This window comes from Camellia sinensis, chromosome 4 (assembly GCF_055761805.1).
Source record: "Camellia sinensis isolate YWXY chromosome 4, ASM5576180v1, whole genome shotgun sequence".
NCBI lineage: Eukaryota > Viridiplantae > Streptophyta > Magnoliopsida > Ericales > Theaceae > Camellia > Camellia sinensis.
Genome location: NC_138964.1, coordinates 18323812 through 18351233, shown reverse-complemented (window position 1 = coordinate 18351233; position 27422 = coordinate 18323812). Strand labels below are relative to the sequence as shown.

The following is a 27422-nucleotide window of genomic DNA, read 5'->3' as shown; positions in this document are numbered from 1 at the left end:
ATGGACCGGTTGAGTTGCACGAACGCGAGGTTACGAGACTGAGGAGTGAAAAAGGATCGAGATTATGGATCAGGATCGAGACAGGGATCGAGACCGTGACCAGTCGAGTCGAAGCAAGAGGAGGAGACGAGATCATGAATACTGGGTTTCTGGTAATCCTCCTAAGGTCTGGTCCTCCCGTTGCTACCGCCCCTCAGGTCTCGTCCTCTCTCTCTCTCTCTTTCTCTCTCTCCCTCTATTGTTCCATCAGATCTGGTCTCAAACACATGACTCACTATCTTCCTCGCTCTTCATACTGGATTTCGAAATTTCTTATTCAATAACATATGTTTCAGGTATGAGATTTCTTATTCAATGGCCTCACAGGATTGTTGTGCCTATAGGTGGTATAGCTGTAGATACAAGGTAATCACACACACATATATATATTTTAATTAAGAAGGGTTCTTAGTTGTACTTGGCTAATGATTTGCACCATAAGAACAAGATTTATTTGCATTGTTTATGGTATATCGTGATTGACACACTTTTTTCATCGTCAGGTTCAAGTATTTTTTTCATTTTTAGATGTTTTGTTCATCACATGAATTGATAGTATAACACTTTTTCTTTTCTTTTTTTTACTTTTTTCTTGCTTTATTTTATTTTATATGGCAAGTTGGAGTTAACACTTCTTTGTGCCTTTTATGCAGTGAACTAGAGCTTAGACCACAGGGAAAGCTTACGGTGACAGTAGTGAAGGCAAATGATCTTAAGAACATGGAAATGATTGGAAAATCTGATCCTTATGTTGTTGTGTACATTCGACCATTGTTCAAGGTTAAAACAAAGGTCATTGACAATGACCTGAACCCCATTTGGAATCAAACATTTGAGCTGATTGCAGAAGACAAGGAGACACAGTCTCTTATTCTTGATGTTTTGATCCACATGCCTTTAGGTCTCTTTTGACTATACTATTTTGTGAAATTACTGGGATGGTGCTTTACTTGTTGACCATTCTTGGAAAGTTAATTTGTGTACATACTGAGCCTCTATGCAATTATTCTCGTAATAATCTCTTATGAAAAAGCTTGAACCAAGGGGATGTGGGTGGAGGCCATTGCACCGGGGTAATTGCATAAAGGGTAGGAAATTATGAGAATAATTGACAAATATTGGGAATAATTGAATAAAGAGGAGAAAATGCACAACAGTGTAAAGGGCAGACTTACGGCATGTTTCCCTCTAGTTGTTCCAAGTTTACTGATCTGTTGACTCAGGTTAGGCCAGACCTGTCACATGACCGGATAAGTGGGGCAGACTGGTTAAAAAAAATGGTTGATCACGTTTGATAAATCTGATGCCAGTGATGATATAGTTCTAGATTAGTTTTCTTTCCACTAGTGTATTAAAATAATTAGGTATCTTTTTGTCGTGATGCGATACATATTCAGGTCCGATGGGTTGGATTACCCTTCTCCATCACCATCCTGAACCCAATTGGGTTCTCGAATTCCACCCTCTAACCTGCCCCTGCGCTATTAAAAAACACTGGGTCAGTGTTTGTGCTATCCCTATCCCTACCCCTTACCTAGATTATGTCCTAAGCTTTTCTCTCATCTTTACATTTTCCTATTAAAATTTAGCTAAATATAAGCTAGGTCCTTTTATGAAATATAAGCTAAATATAAGCATTACCCTCACAGATTGTCTGTAGCAGGAACGGCTTCAACTTCATCACCAGTTCTCCCTCCGGCATCCATGTATAGTTTTCCTCTGCTTTTCTCTGGTCTCCTCAACTGTCTTCTCCTCTGCTCTCCTCACTGGTTCAATTGATTGAATAATTTTGATTAAGAATATATTTAATTAATGTATTGTGTAGTTGATGTTTAGCATATGCGCTAGTTATAAAAAAATTAAAAAAAAAAAATCTCTTTGTTTTCTAGTAATGTATCTTTTATGTTCTTCAATTTCTGCTAAACCAGAAAATTTTAAGAAAATATAATGAAATCCCATGGGATTTATATGTACTTAGCACTTGCTAAACTCACTGGGTTAAGGAATCAATTAATTAAATTCAATTAAATGAAGAATTCAATTCGAAATCAAAATTACAGCACTGATAGGAAATTGGCTGACTGGAATACAGGGAGAAACTGAGCCTACAGTGATCTTCTTTTGCAGAATTATGTTTTACAAACTTTCTTTGATGAGTTAATGGAATTACCTGTGGTACGCTGGTACCACCTCCAGAAAGCATTGAGGGGAATTGAGCTTAGAATTTTGTCAATTGGTCCCAAGAACAGTTGCTGCTGCATAAAGGTGCTTTCTTAATATTGACATGTAATAATGACTTGTTATCACACTCGACATACTAATAGTCTAATACATTCTTGTCATTGTGAAGTTTGGTCCTCATAGTTTCAGCTCCTGACAGCTACTGTAATGGTATTGAATTTGCTTCTAATATGAATATAATACCCAGGCAATTTGTTGTGCATGTGATAGATAATTCCAAGGAATACTCATCATTTGCATTAGTTTATCCACTAATTTGGGCTATTATCAACCAATATACCTTTGGGCAATCTTTATTCTATTTTATTTAGTCATATTTATCATTTGGGTAGAAGGAATATGATTGATTGTTTGAGAATTATTGTCAAAATACCTCTTTTTAGACAGATTCTTCCCTGAAGGTGTACTACAACCATCAGCTAACAAACTTGTGGAACTGATGCCATTTCTCTTAGCCATAATGTATATATATATATATATATGTATTTTTCTACAATGATTGCAGTTGGAAGATGTGGTAACCTTCTTTGGCCGGGTTGCAATACTGATAGACTAGAATACACAGGCATTCCACATGTTCATTACTGCTCTTCTTCAGGTGCTTTAATTTCCTTGTGTCCCCATTTGATTATTTGCAAGATGAAATTGTTGAGTCTGGTCGTTATAATATGATAGGTATGTTTAATTAAATAACTCGTGGAGTCATCATGTGCAGCTGTTGGATCGATCGGGATGTATATGTGGATGTATTAATATCTTCTTCTGTAACTACCGCTGCAACCCCTTCCTTACCTGCTATTGCTGTTGCCACCAGCAATGTTTTCAAAACCGGACCGGTGAGGGTATCCCTATTAGAATTTAGCTTATATTTCATTTGCATTTCCCTCACCTTTTCCTTTTTCTTTCCCTTTCCCTTTCCAAATCACTACCCAAATCTATAATTAAACACAACCTAAAGGTCCTTTGAATGTCTAATTGGTCCTTTCGAGTACCACAGAGAGCCATTTGTTATGGATACTGTCAAACATTTGTATTATTTTATTTTCTTTTATTTTTTGCTGGTTGAAATGGAGAGTTTCTATTTGCTTTGACTGTGTGCACATAAATTTCACAATCCTTTCATACAGGTTTTCGATGAAGATGTTGGGCAAGACAAACGATTGGGCATAGCAAAATTAAAGCTGATTGAGCTGGAAGCTAAAACTCCAAAAGAGGTTGAAGTGAGACTCTTTCCATCACTTGATATGCTTAAAATAAAAAGATAAGAAGGATAGAGGAACTCTTACTGTTAAGGTACACATTTCAATTTATGTTCTTAGATCTCTTCTTCATTCTTGAATATTCTTTCATTTGTAATCAACCTATTTTACATGGACTCGGATACAGAGGTGTGAGTGCATGTTTGTAGGTCGGACTTATCAAATTTCAAATTTATACATATTCGAACTGGCAAAAAAGTGTCGTATTTTTAATATTTTTGAACTACTATATAAGATAAAATAGCGTTATAAGTAACATACAATGTCAAAAATAATTTCTCATTTTTGTAACAATTATACAACAATATATATATATAATACAAATATGTAAGACATGTCTGATGGAAAATATCAGACACGTATTCCATACCTTGTCCAAGTGTCGACACGGAAATTTAATTTTATTTTAAGAGTCCATGTAACATAGTAATCAACTGCCATGGTTTCCTGCATCTCTGTGGCTTTACAACCACGTGTCTTAATGGTGATTTTCTTAGATGCTGAAATTTGTATTTAGTGTTTCCTAGCATTAATTCTCTCCGTCGATAATATTTATTTAGCGTCTGGTTTGGTGTTTGTTAGGAAAAGAATGCTATTATTTGTTTATTTATTAGGAAAATAGTGAAATTTTCAGGTGTTGTATCATCAATTTAATACAGGGGCAATTGGCCGCCTTAGAAGCTGAAAAGATGATCCTAGAAGAGAGAAAGAAACTGAAAGCAGCAGGAGTTATAGGAATTGGATGATTCAGGTATATAATCATCATTTTGGTGAAGATGATTGATGACTTGATGAAGCTGAAGAGAGCTATGGATGAAGTTATTTTCAGAGAATTTGGAGAGCACACTGAATATTGTTATTTTTTTGATTTTGTATTGTCATATTGTATTTAAAGGGGTTTTATTTATTTATTTTATGGGAAATTGAAAAATGAATGCTCATTTACATTATGGTATATATTTTGAGAATGGTGATGGATGATGTAGGTTTGGTTTGAACAAAAGTAAAAAGATCATTAATTATGATTTTTCAATTTTTTTTCAAAAAAATGAAAGAAATGGTGGCGTTTTTCTTAAAAACGTCGCGAAATGTTGTCATTATGACGTCAGAGATAACTCCTTTAACGTGTGTAGTTAACGGCTGTAAAGAATTAGCGGCGTTTTAGAAAACGTCGTCTAAAGTCTTTAGTGGCGTTTTTCAAACGTCACAAAGATACAACGACGGCCGCATCGTCGACGAATTTTATAAACGTCGTTTTATCTTTTTGCGGCGTTTTTCTAGCCTATAGCGGCGTTTTATAAACGCCGCTAATTTCCCATTTTCTTGCAGTGTATTGGGAATGACAAAATTACTAGTGTGCAATATTGGGATGAGCTCCCCTTCATACTTCATCCATACTTCTTTTATAGGTTTCAATTCAAACTTACTTTGATGATTCAAACTGTCTATTTCATTGGTTTCACAGTAACAGTTATGCATACAAAAAATTAGATTTATTGGACAACTATAATTACAGAAACAAATCACGTTTTGTTTTACAAAATGAATGGTTTAACTTTACAATCCTATTTGTTATTAATTTTATAAAACAAATTACGATTTGTTCTTATATTTATAGATGTCCAATAAAATTGATTTTTTAACATAAATGAACTTTATTATAGAACCTACAAAGTAGACGGTTCGGATTATCGATGTGAGTTCAAATTTGGACCCACAAGAAGAGTATGGATGAGTATGGAGGTGTAACGCCCCCAAAATAATACAATAAATTCAACTCATGAGCAGAAGAATAATAGAAATAAAGTACTTTCATTCATCAGAGTTCGTTTACAAAAATTAACACATGCGATATGATGTCCAAATTGTGAAATTAAATAAATAGATTTATGAAAAAATCAAAATTATATACCAAGAACATATGCTGATAATTACAACTAAATTACAACAAAAATACACAATGCAATAAAATGGTAGAGAAACCAAACCGAAACCTACATGGAAACAGTTTCCTTAAAACAGATTTCGCCGCCTCACGGGTCGAGTGCTTGAGGAATCCCGGCATCTGTCTCCCAGGATACGACGATCAAAACCAGTTGCGGCAGAAGCACTTTTTGTCTAGCTTAGCGAACAAAAACTGTGGCAGTACTCTCTCACTGTAGGAACTTTTTGGCAAACTAACTTGTAAAATGGAAGAAAAAATTTCTATATATTGAGTAGGGCTGAGTAAGGAATCTGTGAAATCCGTAATCCGATCCAGTCCAGTCCAATTCAGTAGGTTTGGATTGGTTTTTTGAATCCGTGGTTCGGTTCCGGATTGAAACCGATCCGGACCGTATACAAATAGTCTATATTTTTATTATACACCCTCCTGCATAGTATCTTCTCTTATTTCATATAAAACTTAAATCCAAACCTAAACTTGCATAGCATCTTCTTTTATTACTTTTGTTTGCTAGTTTTTAGTATTAATTTGTAATGGTCTAAATACTTATTGTGGAATTAATTTCTTTATGGTTATTTAAATTTTAGAATAGTTTGTCGCTATTATGAAAAAACATATTGCTATTATGAAACTAATATAGTGCTATATTTATATTTTTATGAAAATAAAGTGTTATATATATATTTTTGTTATTTAATTATATAAATCCGTGGTCCTAAACCGATTCAATCCGTATTTAAATGGATTGGTTCGGATTGGTTTCACGATTCAAACGGATTGGATTGGTTCTAATTTTTCAGGATCCGTAGATAACGGATTGGTCCTGGTTTTACTCCAATCCGGACCATGCTCACCCCTAATATTGAGACTTGATAAGAGGGTCTCAATTTATACATGTATAGGGAAGAGAAGAAGAGCCTCCAGCCTTTAAGGCTGGTCATTAAAACACCATAACCAGCATCCATAGTCCCTTTCAAAAAGTTGAAAAGTTTGAATGCCCAAAGAATTCACACCCTTTAGCAAAAAAAAAAAAAAGATTTAAATACCCTTTAAAATCTCATTCATGAATCTAACATCATGAGGCAATTTCTTGGCAATTTCTTATTCAAATCGCAATGGTTTTTTGCCCAATTGGACCCAACATAATAGATGGTTGGGACCCACTTTAATATTTAACTAAAGTCATCACACTTTAATATTAAATTAAAGTCACCAAAAAATCATTTTTTCCAACACGATATACATTCACAAATGTTCATTCTGAATCTACAGCATGTGTTGCAATGTTAAGAGAATTAAAATTAAACATATAGTCATATGCCCTATAGGCTTACATCTTTTCAAGTCATGGCTTGGTTACACAAAAATGAGTCTAACTCAATACAATTTAAGCCCTTGGCTACACAAAAGAATACAGGAAAATAAAGAAACTCTTATTCCCAAAGTCCCTCCAAGCTATTGCCCTGGTGAAAGCATGTCACCAGCACCTAAAAATAATTTTTCCCAAATAGGGTGAGCCAAAGCCCAGTAAAAATAATCTAACACAGTATATGAGATTTAACAAAAGATATAAGTACAATGTTGTAATAACCCCAACCTCTGATTAACGCTAATTCGCACTTAACTATGTCTAATAGTAAATTAGGAGAGATTTGGAATTAATTTGCATGTGTATTGCGTTATTTACGTGTTTCTATCTGTTTGCAATAAAATGATCTATTCATGTCTTTGACTTTAAATTGTGAATTGAAAGCCTTATCGGCGTCCGAATCAGAAATTGACTTGATTTATGTGCTAGTTAGGATTTATAGAATTTTATGGTAGGTTTAATTAAAATTCAGTTCGGAACGATTAAATTAGATTAAATAACGTTAAATTACATTAGTCCAATTATTTATGAAATTGCCATTGAGTGGGCCACCTTAGGGTCATTGTTTGAGGACTTAATGTATACATTTGAGGCACCTTTTTTTCAGCCATTTTCCTTAGAACAAACCATTTGAGAGAGAGAGCTAGAGAGCTGGAAGAAAAGTTGGATTCATCTAGAGATTAACTTGGAGAATTGGAATGAAGTGAAGGATTTTGCAAAATTGAGCTTGTAGACTTTGAATTCTAGGCCCAAGGTAGGAAAATCACCTTCTTGTTTGTGCATTTAAGTTATACCTTGCATGATCCATGGTAAAATTGAAGATTAAAGTCAAGAATTGGTTTAAATGTTAAATTGAGTAGTAATGCATGCATGCATGCATACATTTCCATGTTTTGAGTTTGAATTCTAAGATTTCTTCCATGCATGTATTAATTTCACTCACATTGTGGCCATTTATCTTGTTGTGCATCAAATTATCAAGTTTGATCATGTTTTGGAGGGTTTGGTTTCAAGGAGATTCTTGCATGTTATATTCAAGTTTTGTTCTTGAAGTTTTCCTTGAAATTGTGTTTAATTGAACTACCTTTGGGCTTTGATTTAGCAAATTGATCTTCAAAACATGTCATACTATGAGTTTAGAGTTTTCCAAAAAATTAGCCCAAGAGGATCGAAATTGATGCTTTAAAAGTTGGTTTTGAGCTTAGAGGTTCAATCTGGAAATTCTAGATTTTGGACCCACGCTCGAGCGTAGGACTTTACGCTCGAGCGTACACTCTGAATACATGAATCCCGCTCGAGCGTGGAAGGTAATGCTCGAGCGTGAAATGCGTGTATCCAGTACTTTTCACATGTTTACAGTCCGCTCGAGCGAGGGAATGCACGCTCGAGCGAGGACTTGTGTCTTACGCTCGAGCGTGGATCGAGTACCCATCGAGCGTGATCTTTGTGCATCCAGTACTTTTACTGTAGTTTACAGTCCGCTCGAGCGAAGGAAGTCACGCTCGTCTGCATGCCCGCTCGAGCGTAGAAAGCCACGCTCAAACGAGACTCCTATTTTCTGAAAATTTTGAAAAGTGTTTTAAAGTGCATCTTTGCATCCTTATTCCATCTTAGGCATTCCTAGGCCATGTTTAAGACTCTGTAGTGAGGGTAAGAGATTAGAAACACACTAAGAGCCAATGAAATAAGTTTTGTACAATTAGAACATGTGTTTCAAGTGTGCATCTGTTATGTTGTGTGTAGGTCACGTGCCACGTACCGTTTGACCAAGTTTACTCTGTCTATTTGTCTCAAGGCCCACTGTGAGTAATAACTCTGTAAAGTTATGTTTAACCTAAGTATTTTCTGACCGGTACGGTATAATTTGTTTTCTGAAATGCTATCTTACTGATAATGAATGAATGTCCAATTTTCTAAAAAGTATTTGTGGCACCCTTAGTTCACGTGGCCCTTGCCTGGGGGTAACAATACCGCGGCCAATCTGCATGTGGCCCTCACCCGGGGGTAACAATACCGCGGCCAATCTGCACGTGGCCCTTGCCTGGGGGTAACAATACCATGGCTACATGCGCGCAAGACATGGACCTTTGTGGTCGTTGGTACCAACTATATATGTGTGTCTCTGGACCAATCTGATCTGATAGCTAATGGGTGTACCACGTATGATCTTATGCAAAATCTGAATATGAAAATGTATATGAATCTGTTTCTGGGTGAAGTCTGATTATGCTCTGATTTAAATGCTGGATTCTAATTTCTGATGGACATCATTCATAAAACCCCTTTACTCTGTTATTATTCATTGGGCTCTCGCTCACAGTTTATATTATGTATGTAGGTGAGCCGGCACATGACCAAGGCCTGAGTTGACGGCCTTCTGTTCCATTTTTGTCAGCCAACCGTTGTGCCTCCTGAGGAGGTTCCGATCAAAGTTTAATGCCATGGTTGTTTTGTATTTCATGCTAGTCTTAGTGTTTACACTGTATAGTCAGATCTTGGGAAGTCCACTTCTATAATTATTTTTGTAAATATTAGTACCTGGGCTGGCATGCTTATATATATAAATAAGTTTTGAAATGTTCTGTCCCATGTACGTTGTCACAACTCATTGAACCTTGTCTATTTTGCGTTATTGCTTCCGCAGCCCCTTATTATTTGTTAATCTATTCAAAGGCCTTTGGTAATCCATGAATTATTGGTCGGTTACGGTGCTAAACCCATAGGGGTGGGTTTGGGTCGTGACAGAGTGGTATCAGAGCACGTGTTCTACCGCATACACAGGTCCGTTTGAGCTTAGGATGTCCTAGTAAGTATTAAGGGCATTTCGTCTACATGTGTGAGTGTGTGGTAATGAAACTGAATATGAAAACTGAATGTATATTTGAATCAAATAAATTGAAGGAAACGAATAAGATTATGCGTGTGTTTATTATCATTTGATGTCTGTATAGTAAGATGAACAATGCAAGGGAAAGTGGTGAAAATGAATCTTCAGAGGCTCGTATGGGCCGAATGAAACAGATGTTAGCAGCGTTGACTGAAGCCTGGACGCAACAACAGAGACAACAACCTTTGCCCCCTCCGCCTCCATCGGCACAAGCCGAGGCAGAGAATACTAACATCATCAATCTGACACAGAAATACATGAAAATGAAACTGCCAACGTTCTATGATGGAATTGAACCTTTGAAAGCAGAGACGTGACTACTTGAAATGGAGAAGTTGTATAAAGTGTTCCCTTGTACCGAAACTCAGAAAGTCCTCCTAGCCACCTACACTCCGAAAGATGAAGCTCGCAGGTGGTGGTTACTGATCCGAAATGGTAATGAGAATATGACATGGGCACAGTTTAATGCTATCTTCTATGACAAGTACTTTCCCCAATGTTTGAGGGATCGGAAAGTGTCAGAATTCCAAGAACTTAAATAGGGAAGAATGGTTGTAGCAAAGTATGAAGCTAAATTCACCGAACTGACACGGCTTGCTCCACATATGGTGGATACTGATTACAAGAAAGCATGGAAGTTTGAGGGAGGGCTGGACCTGGAAATATTTGACCGAGTCGGTGTCCTAAAATTACCTACTTATGTGGAGGTACTTGACAGGGCATTGATGGCAGAAGCCACAATAGCAGCTAAGAAACAAACTACAACACCAACAACAGAATGAAGAGGAAAGAGGACCGGATTCAGTTTCAAGAAAGGCCGGTCAGTTTCGAAGGGGCAATATACAGGATCCTCCAGCAGCTCTAGCCAAAGTAGCGGGTCTACTCCAAATTGCCCCGACTGCAGAAAGAAGCACAGAGGTGCTTGTTATCGAGCATCAGGTGCGTGTTTTCACTGTGGCAAGACTGGCCACATGGTGAGGGATTGCCCGATGAGATCCAATGAGGTTAACCGTCCTATGACAAGTTCCACCGGATCTGTTTTCACAGCAAGACCAAATGCAAGGGCCGATGTTAGAGGGAATGCAAACAATGAAACATTAAGGCAATGGAGAGTGTTCACCTTAGTACCTGGTAACGTACCCAACACCTATACTGTGGTGTCTGGTACACTCTCTGTATGTTCTCAAAATGCATGTGTACTGATAGATTCTGGTTCTACACATTCCTTTGTATCGCATATTTTCTCTCAAAAATTGACTAGACCACTAGAACAAATGACATATGTGTTATCTGTATCCACACCGTCTGGGGATTCTATGATGTGTATTCATGTTTATCCGACGTATGATATTATGATTGGTGATATGGTGTTATATGTGGATTTATTACCCTTGGATATTAGTCATTTTGATTGTATTTTGGGGATGGACTGGTTGACTAAATACTGTGCTACCATTAACTGTGCAAATAAAACTGTTGTGTTTAGACCACCGGGAAGGCCTGAATTTACTTTTATTGGGAATGGGGTAGTTCCTCCCCCGTATTTGATTTCGGCTATGAAAGTTGTAAAACTCCTTAGGAAGGGATGTAGGGATTACCTGTGTTGAATACTGACTGCACCATCTAACAGTACCACTGTAGAAACAATCCCTGTTGTTTGTGACTTTCCTGATGTGTTTCCGACTAACTTACATGGGGACTTAGTTGATAGGGAGATTGAATTCACTGTTGAAGTGTTTCCGGGGACACAACCTATTTCCAAGACTCCCTATAGAATGTCTACCTCTGAATTGAAAGAATTGAAAACCCAACTGCAGGAACTGTTAAATAAGAAATTTATCCGTCCGAGTACTCCACCTTGGGGTGCTCCAGTTTTGTTTGTCAAAAAGAATGATGGATCTTTGAGATTGTATATAGACTACCGGGAACTGAATAAAGTGACTATCAAGAATAAATACCCTTTGCCTCGAATAGATGACTTGTTTGACCAACTTCAGGGTGCCCAAGTGTTTTCCAAAATTGACCTCAGGTTCGGGTATCATCAATTAAAGGTCAGAGCTGAGGACGTAGAGAAAACTACATTTCGAACCAGATATGGACATTATAAATTTTTAATAATGCCATTTGGGATGACCAATGCACCTGCAGCTTTCATGGATCTTATGAATAGGGTGTTTAAATCATATCTGGATGATTTCATTGTTGTATTTATTAATGACATTTTGATTTATTCTAAAGACAGGGAAGAGCATGAGAACCATCTGAGAACCACTTTGCAGATTTTGAGAGAAAAGAAATTGTATGCTAAATTGTCCAAATGTGAGTTCTGGCTTGACAGTGTGGCATTTTTGGGACATGTAATCAACAAGAATGGAGTTTCTATTGACCCTCAGAAAATTGAAGCGGTCATGGATTGGTCTAGACCGACAAATGTGACAGAAATCCGAAGTTTTCTGGGACTTGCAGGTTACTACAAGAGGTTTATGAAAGACTTTTCCAAGCTTGCCCTGCCATTGACTCAATTAACTCAGAAAAATGTGCCATTTGACTAGAATGAACAAAGGGAGGCAGCTCTCCAAGAGTTGAAAACCAGGTTAGTGACTGCACCAATCTTAACCTTGCCTAATGGTACTGATGGGTTTCAAGTGTACAGTGATGCTTCTTATAAAAGCTTGGGGTGTGTACTAATGCAAAACGGAAGGGTGATTGCCTATGCTTCTAGACAACTCCGACCTCATGAAAAGAATTACCCAACACACGATCTTGAATTAGCAGCTGTGGTGTTTGCTTTGAAAATCTGGCGTCACTACTTGTATGGGGTAACTTGTGAGGTGTATACCAATCATAAAAACTTGAAATATTTCTTCACCCAAAAGAAATTGAATATGAGGCAGAGGCGATGGTTAGAGTTAATCAAGGATTATGATTTGCAGATCTTGTATCATCCAGGAAAGGCTAATACCATAGTAGATACCTTGAGCCGAAAATCCAGTGCGAATTTGTCATGTTTGGTATCCAATCGAAAAGAATTGTTGACGGGCCTAGAACAAGATGGGCCGTTATCTGCTATTTCTGCTCAACCTGCTATTCTTGATGAGATCAAACAAAAACAATGTGAAGATGAATACTTGAAAAAGATCATAGAGGAATTTGATTTGAATCTAAGGCCAGGATTTGTGTTTGAGAATGATGTGTTGAAATTTCAGAACCGTCTTTGTGTACCCAATTGTGATGATTTGAGAAAACGTGTTATGACCGAGGCTCACAGTAGTAAATTTGCTATGCATCCGGGGAACACGAAGATGTATCATAATTTGAAACAGAATTTTTGGTGGCCTGGAATGAAAAAGAGTATTGCAGACTTTATGGCTAGATGTCTACATTGCTAACAGGTTAAAGCTGAGCATCAACAACCCGCTAGTTTGTTACAACCACTCCCAATACCGGAATGGAAATGGGAGCACATTTCCGTGGACTTCATTGTGGGATTGCCTCGTTCTTCTCGAGGTATGGACTCTATCTGGGTTATAGTTGACCGTTTAACTAAGTCTGCCCATTTTCTGCTTGTCAAAACTATTTATAATGCTGATAAATTGGCCAATATCTATATGACTGAAATTGTGAGATTGCATGGAGTGCCAGCATCAATTGTGTCTGACAGGGACTCAAAGTTTGTATCGAGATTTCGGCAGAGTTTGCAACAGGCTTTAGGGACTGAATTGAGACTGAGCAATGCCTATCACCCACAGACAGATGGCCAAACTGAACGAACGAACCAAACTCTAGAGGATATGCTCAGAATGTGTGTGTTGGACTTCCAAGGGAATTGGGAGACCTACATGCCATTAGCCGAATTTGTGTACAACAACAGTTACCATTCAAGCATTGGAATGGCTCCTTACGAAGCTTTGTATGGAAGAAAATGTCGTTCTTCGGTATGTTGGGCTGAAGTAGGTGATAGACCCTTGTTGGGACCGAAACTTGTGCAAGAAACAACCAAGAAAGTGAAACTGATCCAGCAACGCCTGAAAACTGCACAGAGTCGGCAGAAAAGCTATGCCGATGTTCGAAGAAGAGATAGGGAATATGAAGTTGGGGATCATATATTCATAAAGGTGACCCCGATGAAGGGTCAAACTCGGTTTGGTGTTAAAGGCAAGTTGGCGCCAAGATATGTTGGACCTTATGAAGCCCTCGAAAAGATCAATCCAGTATCATATCGGGTAGCCTTGCCTCCAGTAATGGAACTTATGCATAACGTCTTTCATGTATCGATGCTATGAGAATATTTGAGAGATCCACTCCACGTCATTGAACCGACACATGTGCTTTTGAAAGATGATTACACCTACGAGGAAAGGCCCATCCAAATTGTGAATCGCCGGATCAAAAAGTTAAGAAATAAAGAAATACCGTTGGTGAAAGTTGATTGGCAAGACCACGGAGAAACCTATGCAACTTGGGAAACCAAGGAAGACATGCAGAAGAGATATCCGGATTTGTTCCCACTGGACCCAATGTTGATTACGACTGAAGGTAATTCGAGTTTAGAGGACCAAACTCTTTTAAGAGGGGAAGACTGTAATAACCCCAACCTCTGAATAACGTTAATTCGCACTTAATTATGTCTAACAGTAGATTAGGAGAGATTTGGAATTAATTTGCATGTGTATTACGTTATTTACGTGTTTTTATCTGTTTACAATAAAATGATCTATTCATGTCTTTGACTTTAAATTGTGAATTGAAAGCCTTATCGGCGTCTGAATCAAAAATTGACTTGATTTATATGCTAGTTAGGATTTATAGAATTTTATGGTAGGTTTAATTAAAATTCGGTTCGGAGCGATTAAATTAGATTAAATAACGTTAAATTACATTAGTCCAATTATTTATGAAATTGCCCTTGAGTGGGCCACCTTAGGGTCATTGTTTGAGGACTTAATGTATACGTTTGAGGCACCTTTTCTTCAGCCATTTTCCTCAGAACAAACCGTTTGAGAGAGAGAGCTAGAGAGTTGGAAGAAAAGTTGGATTCATCTAGAGATTAACTTGGAGAATTGGAATGAAGTGAAGGATTTTGCAAAATTGAGCTTGTAGACTTTGAATTCTAGACCCAAGGTAGGAAAATCACCTTCTTGTTTGTGCATTTAAGTTATACCTTGCATGATCCATGGTAAAATTGAAAATTAAAGTCAAGAATTGGTTTAAATGTTAAATTGAGTAGTAATTCATACATGCATTCATACATTTCCATGTTTTGAGTTTGAATTCTAAGATTTCTTCCATGCATGTATTAATTTCACTCACATTGTGGCCATTTATCTTGTTGTCCATCAAATTATCAAGTTTGATCATATTTTGGAGGGTTTGGTTTCAAGGAGATTCTTGCATGTTACATTCAAGTTTTGTTCTTGAAGTTTTCCTTGAAATTGTGTTTAGTTGAACTACCTTTGGGCTTTAATTTAGCAAATTGATCTTCAAAACATGTCATACTATGAGTTTACAAGAGTTTTCCAGAAAATTAGCCCAAGAGGATCGAAATTGATGCTTTAAAAGTTGGTTTTGAGCTTGGAGGTTCAATCTGGAAATTCTAGATTTTGGACCCACGCTTGAGCGTAGGACTTTACGCTCGAGTGTACACTCTGAATACATGAATCCCGCTCGAGCGTGGAAGGCAACTCTCGAGCATGAAATGCGTGTATCTAGTACTTTTCACATGTTTACAGTCCGCTCGAGCGAGGGAATGCACGCTCAAGTGAGGACTTGTGTCTTACGCTCGAGCGTGGATCAAGTGCCCATTGAGCGTGATTTTTGTGCATCCAGTACTTTTACTGTAGTTTACAGTCCGCTCGAGCGAAGGAAGTCACGCTCGAGCGGAGATCCTTTGTCTGCATGTCCGCTTAAGTGTAGAAAGCCAAGCTCAAGCGAGACCCATATTTTCTGAAAATTTTGAAAAGTGTTTTAAAGTGCATCTTTCCATCCCCATTCCATCCTAGGCATTCCTAGGCCATGTTTAAGACTCTATAGTGAGGGTAAGAGATTAGAAACACACTAAGAGCTAATGAAATACGTTTTGTACAATTAAAACGTGTGTTTCAAGTGTGCATCTGTTATGTGTTGTGTAGGTCACGTGCCACATACCGTTTGACCAAGTTTACTCCGTCTATTTGTCTCAAGGTCCACTGTGAGTAATAACTCTGTAAAGTTATGTTTAACCTAAGTATTTTCTGACCGTACGGTATAATCTGTTTTCTGAAATGCTATCTTACTGATAATGAATAAATGTCCAATTTTCTGAAAAGTATCTGTGGCACCTTTAGTTCACGTGCCCCTCACCCGGGAGTAACAATACCGCGGCCAATCTGCATGTGGCCCTCGCCCGGGGGTAACAATACCGCGGCCAATCTGCACGTGGCCCTTGCCTGGGGGTAACAATACCATGGCTACTTGCGCGCAAGACATGGACCTTTGTAGTCGTTGGTACCAACTATATATGTGTGTCTCTGGACCAATCTAATCTGATAGCTAATGGGTGTACCACGTATGATCTTATGCAAAATCTGAATATGAAAATGTATATGAATCTGTTTCAAGGTGAAGTCTGATTATACTCTGATTTAAATGCTGGATTCTAATTTGTGATGGACATCATTCATAAAACCCCTTTACTCTGTTATTATTCACTGGGCTCTCGTTCACAGTTTATATTATGTATGTAGGTGAGCCGGCACATGACCAAGGCCAGAATTGACGGCCTTCTGTTCCGTTTTTGTCAGCCAACCATTGTGCCTCGCGAGGAGGTTCCGATCAAAGTTTAATACCATGGCTGTTTTGTATTTCATGCTAGTCTTAGTGTTTGCACTGTATAGTCAGATCTTGGGAAGTCCACTTCTGTAATTATTTTTGTAAATATTGGTACCTGGACTGTCATGCTTATATATATAAATAAGTTTTGAAATGTTCTGTCCCATGTACGTTGTCACAGCTCATTGGACCTTGTCTATTTTGTGTTATTGCTTCCGCAGCCCCTTATTATTTGTTAATCTGTTCAGTAGCTTTTGGTAATCCACGGATTACTGGCCGGTTACGGTGCTAAACCTATAGGGGCGGGTTTGGGTCGTGGCAAATGTGCATATACAATGCCGATGACAAAATCTCCACACTTTATGTAACCGTAAGACACCAAGGTTTATATTTCAATTCATTTTCTTTTAATTCATTCCAAGTTCATTCAGTATTCTCAATTTATGAGTCAATTTCATTATTTTTCAATTACCCAACTGAGACTACAACTCAGTGGTTTTCCAAATCAATACACTACTACGAAAACACTTCAAATCTGTCATTTTACGAAAATTTTGTCAGCGAGATCGACACCCATGTATACACAAGATTTCGGGACTTTCACCCTGGACACTCTGGCCAACTTAATTTCAATGGAGTCCATCCCTTATCTCCTCCCAAACAATGGAGTACATCCACTTTCTCCTCTCAAACAATCATACATATACAATGTATATAAATCATAATCATATTCAATGACAACCAACAGCATACACACGCCCAGTAGGTCTCTACTTAACCTGCTCACCCCTCGGAGCATAAACCTGATGCACTAACTGAGCTGAAGAGGCTCCCTGATTAGCCCTCGAGACCTATGTTGATTGTGTTGGCTAGTGACTCTGTGTCTGCTTCGAATCAAACGCACCAGACATGCCACCCAACTGTGAGCGGCTAGCCTCTCCCTTGACTCTGGCCCTAGGAACAAGCCGAAGACAATACTGCTCGTTGTCCTCCTCCTCTCTGCGAGTAAGCTGGAGACTTGTGGCCCAACTGACCATACTTGAAGCAAATAAAATCTCCCTGACCACCCCTCTCAGAACTTGAACTCGGTACTGGAAAGGTAGATCTCGCCTGGGCTCCCTAGAACGACTGAGGGTTAGAACCCCTCTGTCTTTTATTGTCCCCTTAACTGTCCTGACTCCTCCTAAAGTCCCTCATTTTCTCCTCCTCCGACTGCATAATAGTCTCAAGATGGGCTACTGCCTCTACAGACACCCATAATCTCCAATCATGGATCCGGCCACTCTAAACATAAGTCCGGTCCTCAATCGCTTCTTGAACTCCAGACAACGGCGCTCTTCAGTCGTTACAAGTTCCGGTGCAAACCTTGACAAGCTAGTGAACGTGGCCTCAAACTCAGCCACTAATGTGTTCAACTACACCATCTTAGAGAATTGGTCTCTCAACTTCTCCCTAACAGTGGGAGGCAAGAACTTATCCTGGAAGGCGTCGACAAAAACCTCCCAAGTCCCTCCGATGCGCCCACACGCATACTTCCACCATTGGCCCGTGTCTCCCTTCAGTTGGAAGGACACCAAGGTCACTCTCAAATCCCCATCTCCGATGCCAAGCATCTCAAACGTCTTCACCATTTCCTCTAACCACTTATCTGCCTTCAGTGGTTCCTTGGGATCACCCAAAAACTCATCCGAATTCGACCAGAAAAACTCTCTCTTCAAGAAAGATAGCCCTACTTCAGCTACTTGGACCTGGACTTAATTCTCAGCCTTGAGAATGTCCATAGATTCCCGCAAACCCCTGGCCATTTCACGAGCTAAGGTGCCCATGGCCTGTTAACCAACCGGTTCAGCCACATTGGCCTGACCAACCCCTTTTTCCTATGTTGGAATAACATCCGGTAGAGGCATCTAATGCCTTCTAGACCTACCACACCTTCCACCACCACGTTCACATCCTGACATCCTAGTAAAGGTAACAAAAGGTATTAGCACATTTACAAATGTGCCAAAACTAACTCACTCACGTCCTAATGCGATGAACAACAGTAAATCATTCCATATAAGCACGTAATCACATAAATACATATGAATTTCCTTCCTAGATAATGACCGTCCCGTGGCATTGCCAGAGTTCTATTTAGAAACAACAGTGATCAAGTGCTCTTCTAATAGGACTTCCAGAAGCCCGTAGACCCGATCAGTATCTTAGGAACTAAATCTCATACCCATATAATCATATAAGCATGCTATCATATAAGCACACAATGCATACCAACGTCTCAACCAAGCGAGACAAACTCGTTGTGGTACTAACCACTTCCCATGTACCCAAAGTATTCAAACCCGGTACGCTCTGATACCAAGTTGTAACGCGCCCTAAATAATACAATAAATCCAACTCATGAGCAAAATAATAATAGAAATAAAGTACTTCCATTCATCAGAGTTCGTTTACAAAAATTAACGCATGCGATATACATTCACAAATGTTCATTTTGAATCTACAGCATGTGTTGCAATTTTAAGAGAATTAAAATTAAACATATAGTATATGCCCTATAGGCTTACATCTTTCCGAATCATGGCTTGGTTACACAAAAACGAGTCTAGCTCAATACAATTTAAGCCCTTGGCTATACAAAAGAATACAACAAAATAAAGAAGCTCTTACTCCCGAAGTCCCTCCAAGCTATTGCCCTGGCAAAGGCATGTCACCAGCACCTGAAAATGGTTTTCCCCAAATAGGGTGAGCCAAAGCTCAGCAGAAATAATCTAACACAGTATATGAGATTTAACAAAAGATATAAGTACAATGTACATATACAATGCCAGTGACAAAATCTCCACACTTTATGTAACCGTAAGACACCAAGGTTTATATTTCAATTCATTTCAAGTTCATTCAGCATTCTCAATTCATGAGTCAATTTCATTATTTTTCAATAACCCAAGTAAGACTTCAACTCAGTGATTTTCCAAATCAATGCTCTACTACACAAACACTTCAAATTTGCTATTTTACGAAAATTTCGTCTGCGGGATCGGCACCCATGTATACACAAGATTTCGAGACTTTCACCCTAGACACTCCGGCCAACTTAATTTCAATGAAATCTATTATCTATCTCCTCCCAAACAATGGAGTACATCCCCTTTCTCCTTCCAAACAATCATACATAGACAATGTATATAAATCATAATCATATTCAATGACAACCAACAATAGATTAGTTTCAATTTACCTAATCCTCATGTATATAAATCATAATACAGATATTTCTAAACATATATAAAATTTTCTTAACAGATATGGTATTCAAATTTCCATGGATGAGAGGCAACACGTGTTTAACTCCACCATTTACATCAACAACCATCCAATTTCAGATTACCATCATCAATTTCAATTATTTATACAAAATAACAATTTGGCCCATTTAGGGCAAAACTTCCCTTTTTTCCAAATATCAACCCAATTGGCCCAAATCAAGTATTTGGCCACAATACAACCTCACATTCAACTCCATAACCATTTATTTCACATTTACTTAGAAATCCCTCTTTTATTTCACACCCAAACCCTAGGTTTGCTCAAACTACTCCCCAAATCCCACTATTGTTACACAATGACAAATAACTAAACTAAAAATCATATGAAAGTGTAGAAAATCCCTACCTCAAAGAGAGAAGACGAGCCAAGCAAGAGTGAAACTTCAAAGATGCCCAAATCCAACTCTATTTGGATTAAAATGGAGATCTTGAGATGGTCTACATTTTTCTCAAAGGGATTAAAGTGAAGAAATCACTAAAACTAAGTGAAAATGTAGAGAGAGAGAGAGAGAGAGAGAGAGAGAGAGAGAAAGAAAGAGTGTGTGTTTTAGAGAGAGAGAGGGTCCCAACTTTAAGTTTTAGGAAGAAAATATCAGAAAAAGTGATGTAAAAAGTCATTTTCGCAATCTAATTACGCGCAGTCCGCTTGAGCGGAAGAGTTGGCTCTCGAGCGTCAAACACAAAAAAATTGCTCCGCTCGAGCGTAAGAAATGCCACTCGAGCACCAAGACACAATAAACAAGACGCTCATCGCTCGAGCGCAAGAAATGATGCTCGAGCGTAGAAAACACGCATCCAATAGTTTTGCAGACAACAAACCAACGCTCGAGCGCAGGAAAGGCCGCTTAAGCGTAGAAAACAGTCTCTCAGTAGTTTTGCAGATCTACAAGTACGGAGAGTTTGCAAAGCCCGTTTGAGCTCAGGAAGTGCTGCTCGAGCGGAGGACCAAAATTTTAGGCAACACAAGATTTGAAAAACAAGCGATCAACCTACCCAAACACAACCGCGGTGACCCCAAAGCCAATTTCAAAGAAATATAAGGGAAGAAGGAGGTAAACAATAATATGAAAGCATTAAATCCGAGTTTGGAATACCACAAGAGCCGGGTCAAAACCGGGATCACTATAAGAGAGGAGTTTATCCCTGTAATATTAGGTTAGAGATATGACATAAATTGTGTTTGTCATTGTGCTACTATAGTGATATTAGTTGATTGACATTAAATTTACAAAATTATGTAGAATACCTAATTACATATAAGATATTTTATGATTTTGTAAAATCACTAATCACTAATCACTAATCCATATGATTAGATTAACAATCCCAACCTCAATTTGGGAATGCTAATTCCACCATTAAGAAGGATTCGTATTATCATGGGATTAGGTATTGTTAATTCTATGCCAATTTTTCAAAATTCAAACACAATTTAGGTAAGTTAACAAAAAAACTAATTCAATCCCCGCTTCAAACCTCCAATCAAACAATATTTGAGAGTCTAATGGTGGTTTGAGAATCCGTTTGTTTAGTGACATTTCGGCTTTTTAGTTTTTTATAAAATGAACAAAGTTAATATATTTAGAAATAACTTTTTTAGTTATATAGAAAAATGTGAAAGGCTAATGTGACATTTTTATTTTTATCTAAAATTCTTATTTTACCGGTGTTTTAGTTGTAGGGAAAAAATTTAATGGTAGAGTATGTAAAGTCTTTTTACAATGATAGAAATCAACTTTTTTAAATACACGTAAAATAAGATAATTTTTGGACTATTAAATTTTTTAAGTTAAAAATTAAATTTTTTTTATCCAAAGATTCAAGCCTTGATTTTCTTTGTCTATAAGAATATATTTTGATGAAATGACTAAAACACTCCTTTTATATATCAACAATGATTCATCTCATTAAAAACATCACCACTAATAGCACTAATGCATTAAAAAAGTAAAAAAAAAAAAATGCAACTCCAAGATCAAAACATCACATCATTAATGGCAGAACCCACTGCCACCTGATTAGTGGGAGTACTAATTAGTGCTCCCAAGCATTTTTCTTTATATATAAGTAAACACGGTCTGACATTCACCGTACAAAATGGCGAAACAGCATCTGGTACAAATCTGCTACTCTGTCTCTCCTTGATCATATCAATATGTATATGTGTATATACTTTATACATAGGAAATTCTCGAATCAAAGAGCTTGGGAAGCAATCGATTATGCGGAGGAATGGAGTTTACAGAGCTCTCGATCCCTTCTGCGATTTTGTGAAGAGAGAGAGAGAGAGCTATTGTTGTGAATTTGGAACATATTAACCTGAGATGGAGGTTGACTTTTTGACTATTTTAACTATTTTAACCTGAGACTAAAAGGCTTCGTTTGAAATGGGCCTTTTTGTTTTTTTTTACTTTTGTGAAAGAAAAAATGAAATAATTATGATTTAAATATGTCATTTTGTCTTATTAGTTTCTTAGCCTATTTTGTGACTAAAATAACCTTAAAAGCACATGCCAAACATAGCCTAAAGCAATTATAACTATGAATGAAGTTCTGGTACTAAACCCTGAAGACCCTTTTATGGGTTCATTTGTTCACGATCTCGAATTCAAGCTCTGATTTTGGTATAACTAGTTTTCTTCATTTCTTTCATCAAGTTAATTTGATTTTGATTTGGTTAGTGTGATCATTCTTCTTTTGATTTATTTTAGTGGGTTGATCTGTGAATATGTTGGGTGAAATTAGTATAATTTTGTTTTTGGAATTTTGAGTCAATAACGCAACATGAAAAATAAAATAAAATAAAATAAAATGAACAGGCTGAGAAAAAACTTTTAAAGCATGTAATTACTTGGATATTTGTACAGATATGAGAAAAAAATATGTAAAATTTGTTCTTTTGTTCATCAGATGATGATGGGGTTGTTTGGTGAGACTTTTTTGAGCCAGCTTATGACTCATGGCTTTTAAAAAGTTATTTTGGACTGTTTGATTAAACTTATTTCAAACAGTTTCGGATTTTAACAACTTATTTTAAGTCAAAAAAGCTGATATACCCTTAGTTTTTTGTTTTTAAAAAAAAAAATAGAAAAAGACCCAAATGGACTATAAAATATTGTTATTATTTTTTTATGAAAAATGTAAACAAATAGTGAATAATAAAATATAAAAATTAATTAAAAAAGTTACTTCACAGTTTATTTAACAAACACTACACAGCAACTTAAATCTATAATCCAACAGCTATATCAAACAGATTAACAGCTTCTGATTAAAGTCATAATCTATAATCTTTTAAGCTATAATCTATAATCTGTTTTAACAGATACACCAAACAGCACCGATAATGAGGATGAGATGAAAATTTTGCACAAATAAAATTTAGACATACAGAAAATTTGGATAGATAAAATTTGTACAGAAAAATTTGAACAAATAGAGAATTTACACATAAAAAATTGAACAGGTAGACAAAAAAATTGAATAGATAAATATAAATTTGAACAGTTTAAAAGCCAACAATAAAAAAAAAAATCAAAAGCTACTGAAAACAAAAGTTCCTCCAGAACTTCTCACCAAACTATTTCACAAAATATGAATCTCTCATAAAAAAAATCACTAGATCTAATGCTTTAGACAATTACTAAAATAGATTTTTTATCAATTTTTTAAAATTTTTAATGACCTTTTTATTTAAAAAAATCTCTTCCCTAACCAGACCTAAAATGAGAGGCAAGGCGAGTCTTTAATGGTAGATCGGCAAATCAGCTATTGTCAAAACTCTGCCAAATCACCCTCTATCGGCGTGATCACTCTTTTCTGTTTAGGGATTTGAATTTGTAGTATAAAAAAAAAAAATTTAAAAAAAATTAAAAAATCATTATAAATTATCATATTATTTTTTTAATTTTTTATATTCATTTTTATAAAAAATTAATTAAAATAGTCAATTTCTAAATGGGACCTAATTTTGATTTCACCCATTCCTTAATAATATGTTTGGAGATCTTCTATTTATACAATAAATAAAATATTTCAATTTGTCTCTAATCCGAAATCAGACTGTAGTGTGTTGTTGGGTTCCGTGAGGTCACTATAGAATCCACATTGATAATTTGAACTAATGTTTAGGGTCATCAAATACTTTATCCTTACAAAGAATCACGTTGATTAAATATCAATAATCACTTAATCAAATTAAATTTATGTAAATGATAATTATGATTTTAAAAATAAATTATTAACACAAATGTAATCTGATTAGTTGTTTGTTAATATTTTATCAAAGTAATTTTTTTTATAGAAAAAAAATAGTCAACAAACTTTATATATTAAATAATTGAAATAATTGATAAAGATTTCATTGTGTGCTCACGAAAATCTAACAACACACTCCAGTTGAGAAACGCCCATCCCTAAACAAAAATTGCCCATTATACTCATTTTCCATTGATACACACATTTCAAACATTTCGTTGTCCGCAAATTTTAGAGTTGTTTGGGATGAACTAAATAAGTGTATTTTTTATTTTTTTTACGAAAAGATGTGTAGAAAAGTAAAAAAATAATGTGATAAAAAAAATAAAAAGATAAAAATATGGATTATATTGGAGTTGCCAAATTTGACCTTATAATAACGTTTGGTTTAAAACTCACATTATAATTTTGATCAAAAATTTTTAAAATATATAATCAAACATACAACTTCAAAATTAATTTAAAATTTCTATTTAATTTTTTTTTATTTTGCTCTTTAAATTTTTTTTTATTTTTTTTAAGAAAAATATTTTATTTTTTTGAAAAAACTATTTTGTTATTTTTTTAAGCATTGATCAAATAATTTTTTATGATATACATGAGCGATTCAAAAAAATTTAAATTTAAAAAAAAAATTAAATATTTAAAAATAAATAAATATTCAAAAAACTATTTTAAAATATTTAAAATATTTAAAAAATAAAATAAAATTTATATATTTAAAATATAAAATAAAATTTTTTAATTTTTTAAATATTTAAAAAAAAATACAGTGCACAAATGTAGTAAATAAATCACACATTAAAATAAATAAATAAATATTTACAATAAAAAATATTTATCCTAAAAAAATAAATTAAGGCCCTGTTTGATTGGGGGATATAAAGATTGGGATTGGATATTATATCCGGTGGGGTCCATATATCCCATGTTTGCAATTTTTTTTTGAAGGGGATATAATATCCGGCGGGATTATATATCCCCCAAAAGTGGAGGATATACAATACCACACCCCCCCATTATATCATATCCCCTTGGTGGGGATATGATGTAAAAAGTCCAATTTACCCTTTTTTCTATCTAACATAATATAATTTAATATATTTTTTTGAATTTAATATAATATAATTATTGAATTTAATTTAATATTATTGAATTTAATATAATATAAATATTATTGAATTTAATATAATATAATATTATATTATTTAATTTAATTTAATTTAATATAATATAATTTAATACAAATTTTGAATTTAATATAATATAATATTATTGAATTTAATTTAATATAATATAATTTAATATAAAATTTTGAATTTAATATAATATAATATTATTTAATTTAATATAATATAATTATTGAATTTAATTTAATATAAATATTATTGAATTTAATTTACTTTAATATAATATTATTTAATTTAATACAAATTTTGAATATAATATAATATAATATAATATTATTTAATTTAATTTAAGTTAATATAATATTATTGAATTGAATTTAATATAATATAATTTAATATAAAATTTTGAATTTAATATAATATAATTATTGAATTTAATTTAATATAAATATTATTGAATTTAATTTAATATAAATATTATTGAATTTAATTTAATATAATATAATATTATTTAATTTAATATAATATAATTATTGAATTTAATTTAATATAAATATTATTGAATTTAGTTTAATTTAATATAATATTATTTAATTTAAACCAAATTTTGAATTTAATATAATATAATATAATATTATTTAATTTAATTTAATTTAATATAATATTATTGAATTTAATTTAATATAAATTTTGAATTTAATATAATATAATATTATTTAATTTAATATAATATAATATAATATAATATTATGAGGGCAATCTTGGAAATTACTTGTTATATCCCACAATATATTTTGTAAAACAAACATGCATAACATATATCCAATCTTATATATCAAGTCAACAAACATGACTTGGGGGATATACTATCCAATACTTATATCCTATTCATTATATATCTTGACTAAATCCCACATCATATTATATCCTCCATTTTATATCCAACGAAACAAACGGGGCCTAAGAAAATTTTTAAATATTTTAAAAAAATAAATCCAAAAAATTTCAAAATGCAATTCAAAACTCTTTTCAAAACTTATAACCAAATAAATTTTCTCTTTTCAAAAACTTAAAATTCAAAATACAACTCAAAACTAAAATTATGATTCAAAAACTAAACCAAACGGATATATCTTTCCTTTACACAATTGAATATTTCAAACCTATCTGCTTGATTTTTAAGTTTTTAATCAGTATTTTTTTATTTTAGTAAATTTATTTAATATTTTAGTTAATTTTCTCTTGTAAACATAAATTTCAGAACATAAACCTTACACTTTGGATCATTTACCATGTGTATTATCAAGAAATCAAGACAAAATGACATACCTGAATCCATTGATGAACGGTTAAACGGAAGCGTCTGATTGTCAATAAAACCTTTGATATTGATTTTGTTAGAGCCTTCTAATCCTTTCCCTTTGGTGCCTTATGTTTCTCCTTGAGAGGATTTAGAAAAACAAACAGTATTCTTATTTTTTTTCACCTTAAGAAGGAATAGGGACCATAACCTTTTAAAGGTTGTAATTGGTTTTCATAACTGAAAGGTAATGAAAACCAATAAATTAACCATTATTGGTTTAAAACTGAAAGGTAATGAAAACCAATAAATTAACCATTATTGGTTTTAAAACTGAAAGGTAATGAAAACCAATAAATTAACCATTATTGGTTTTAAAACTGAAAGGTAATGAAAACCAACTTTAACCAATATGTTTTAATTTCTATTTCTGCCCCTCATAGAAATAGAAATTATACAACTAGTATCTACACATTAGGTCCATAACACATATACCCTTAAGCCTATTAACTAAATTGAATCACTTAAATTGTAGGCTTCTTATAAATGATAACACCACATTTAATTATGTGGTCCCATTGAGACATTATCTAACAATCTCCCACTGGACCACATATGTATCTTGAAAAATGTGCTTAACTTTAGTGAGCTCAGAAATTTGTTATCATAACTTGAGGGTATCCAAACAATCTTGTCCATTAACTATATTAATATAGGATCAAAGCGGTTTTCGTTACATCAATCGTAACTCGACCCACCAATGGTCACGTATACAAATATAGCTAAATGACATAGATCAATCATGGATGCGTAGCATGGAAATTACATGTGATGTGATCCGTACATGCCTATGTCCAAC

General features: G+C 34.9%; 1 protein-coding gene across 3 annotated transcripts; it reads left to right on the top strand.

Annotated features, from left to right (window-relative positions):
• The first annotated feature begins 212 nt into the window (after positions 1 to 212).
• On the top strand, positions 213 to 4426 carry LOC114288756 (calcium-dependent lipid-binding protein-like). Of its 3 annotated transcripts, none has more exons than XM_082924379.1 (4): positions 213 to 405; positions 693 to 918; positions 3408 to 3500; positions 4199 to 4419. In XM_082924379.1, exons 1-4 carry the CDS (start codon positions 338 to 340, stop codon positions 4283 to 4285), a joined length of 474 nt encoding a protein of 157 aa, XP_082780505.1. In that variant the 5' UTR covers positions 213 to 337; the 3' UTR covers positions 4286 to 4419. The 3 variants fall into 3 exon arrangements, with proteins under 3 accessions (XP_082780505.1, XP_082780507.1, XP_082780506.1); XM_082924381.1 differs by having other exon boundaries at positions 215 to 405; positions 3408 to 3573; positions 4174 to 4426; XM_082924380.1 differs by having other exon boundaries at positions 215 to 405; positions 4174 to 4421.
• The last annotated feature ends 22996 nt before the right edge of the window (positions 4427 to 27422 follow it).

Excerpts from the sequence above, each read along its gene's own strand:
- LOC114288756 (XM_082924379.1), top strand. The coding sequence starts at position 338 with ATGAGATTTCTTATTCAATGGCCTCACAGGATTGTTGTGCCTATAGGT. Across the intron at positions 406-692 it reads GGTATAGCTGTAGATACAAG|TGAACTAGAGCTTAGACCAC; the intron begins GTAATCACACAC and ends CCTTTTATGCAG. Across the intron at positions 3,501-4,198 it reads AAACTCCAAAAGAGGTTGAA|GGGCAATTGGCCGCCTTAGA; the intron begins GTGAGACTCTTT and ends AATTTAATACAG.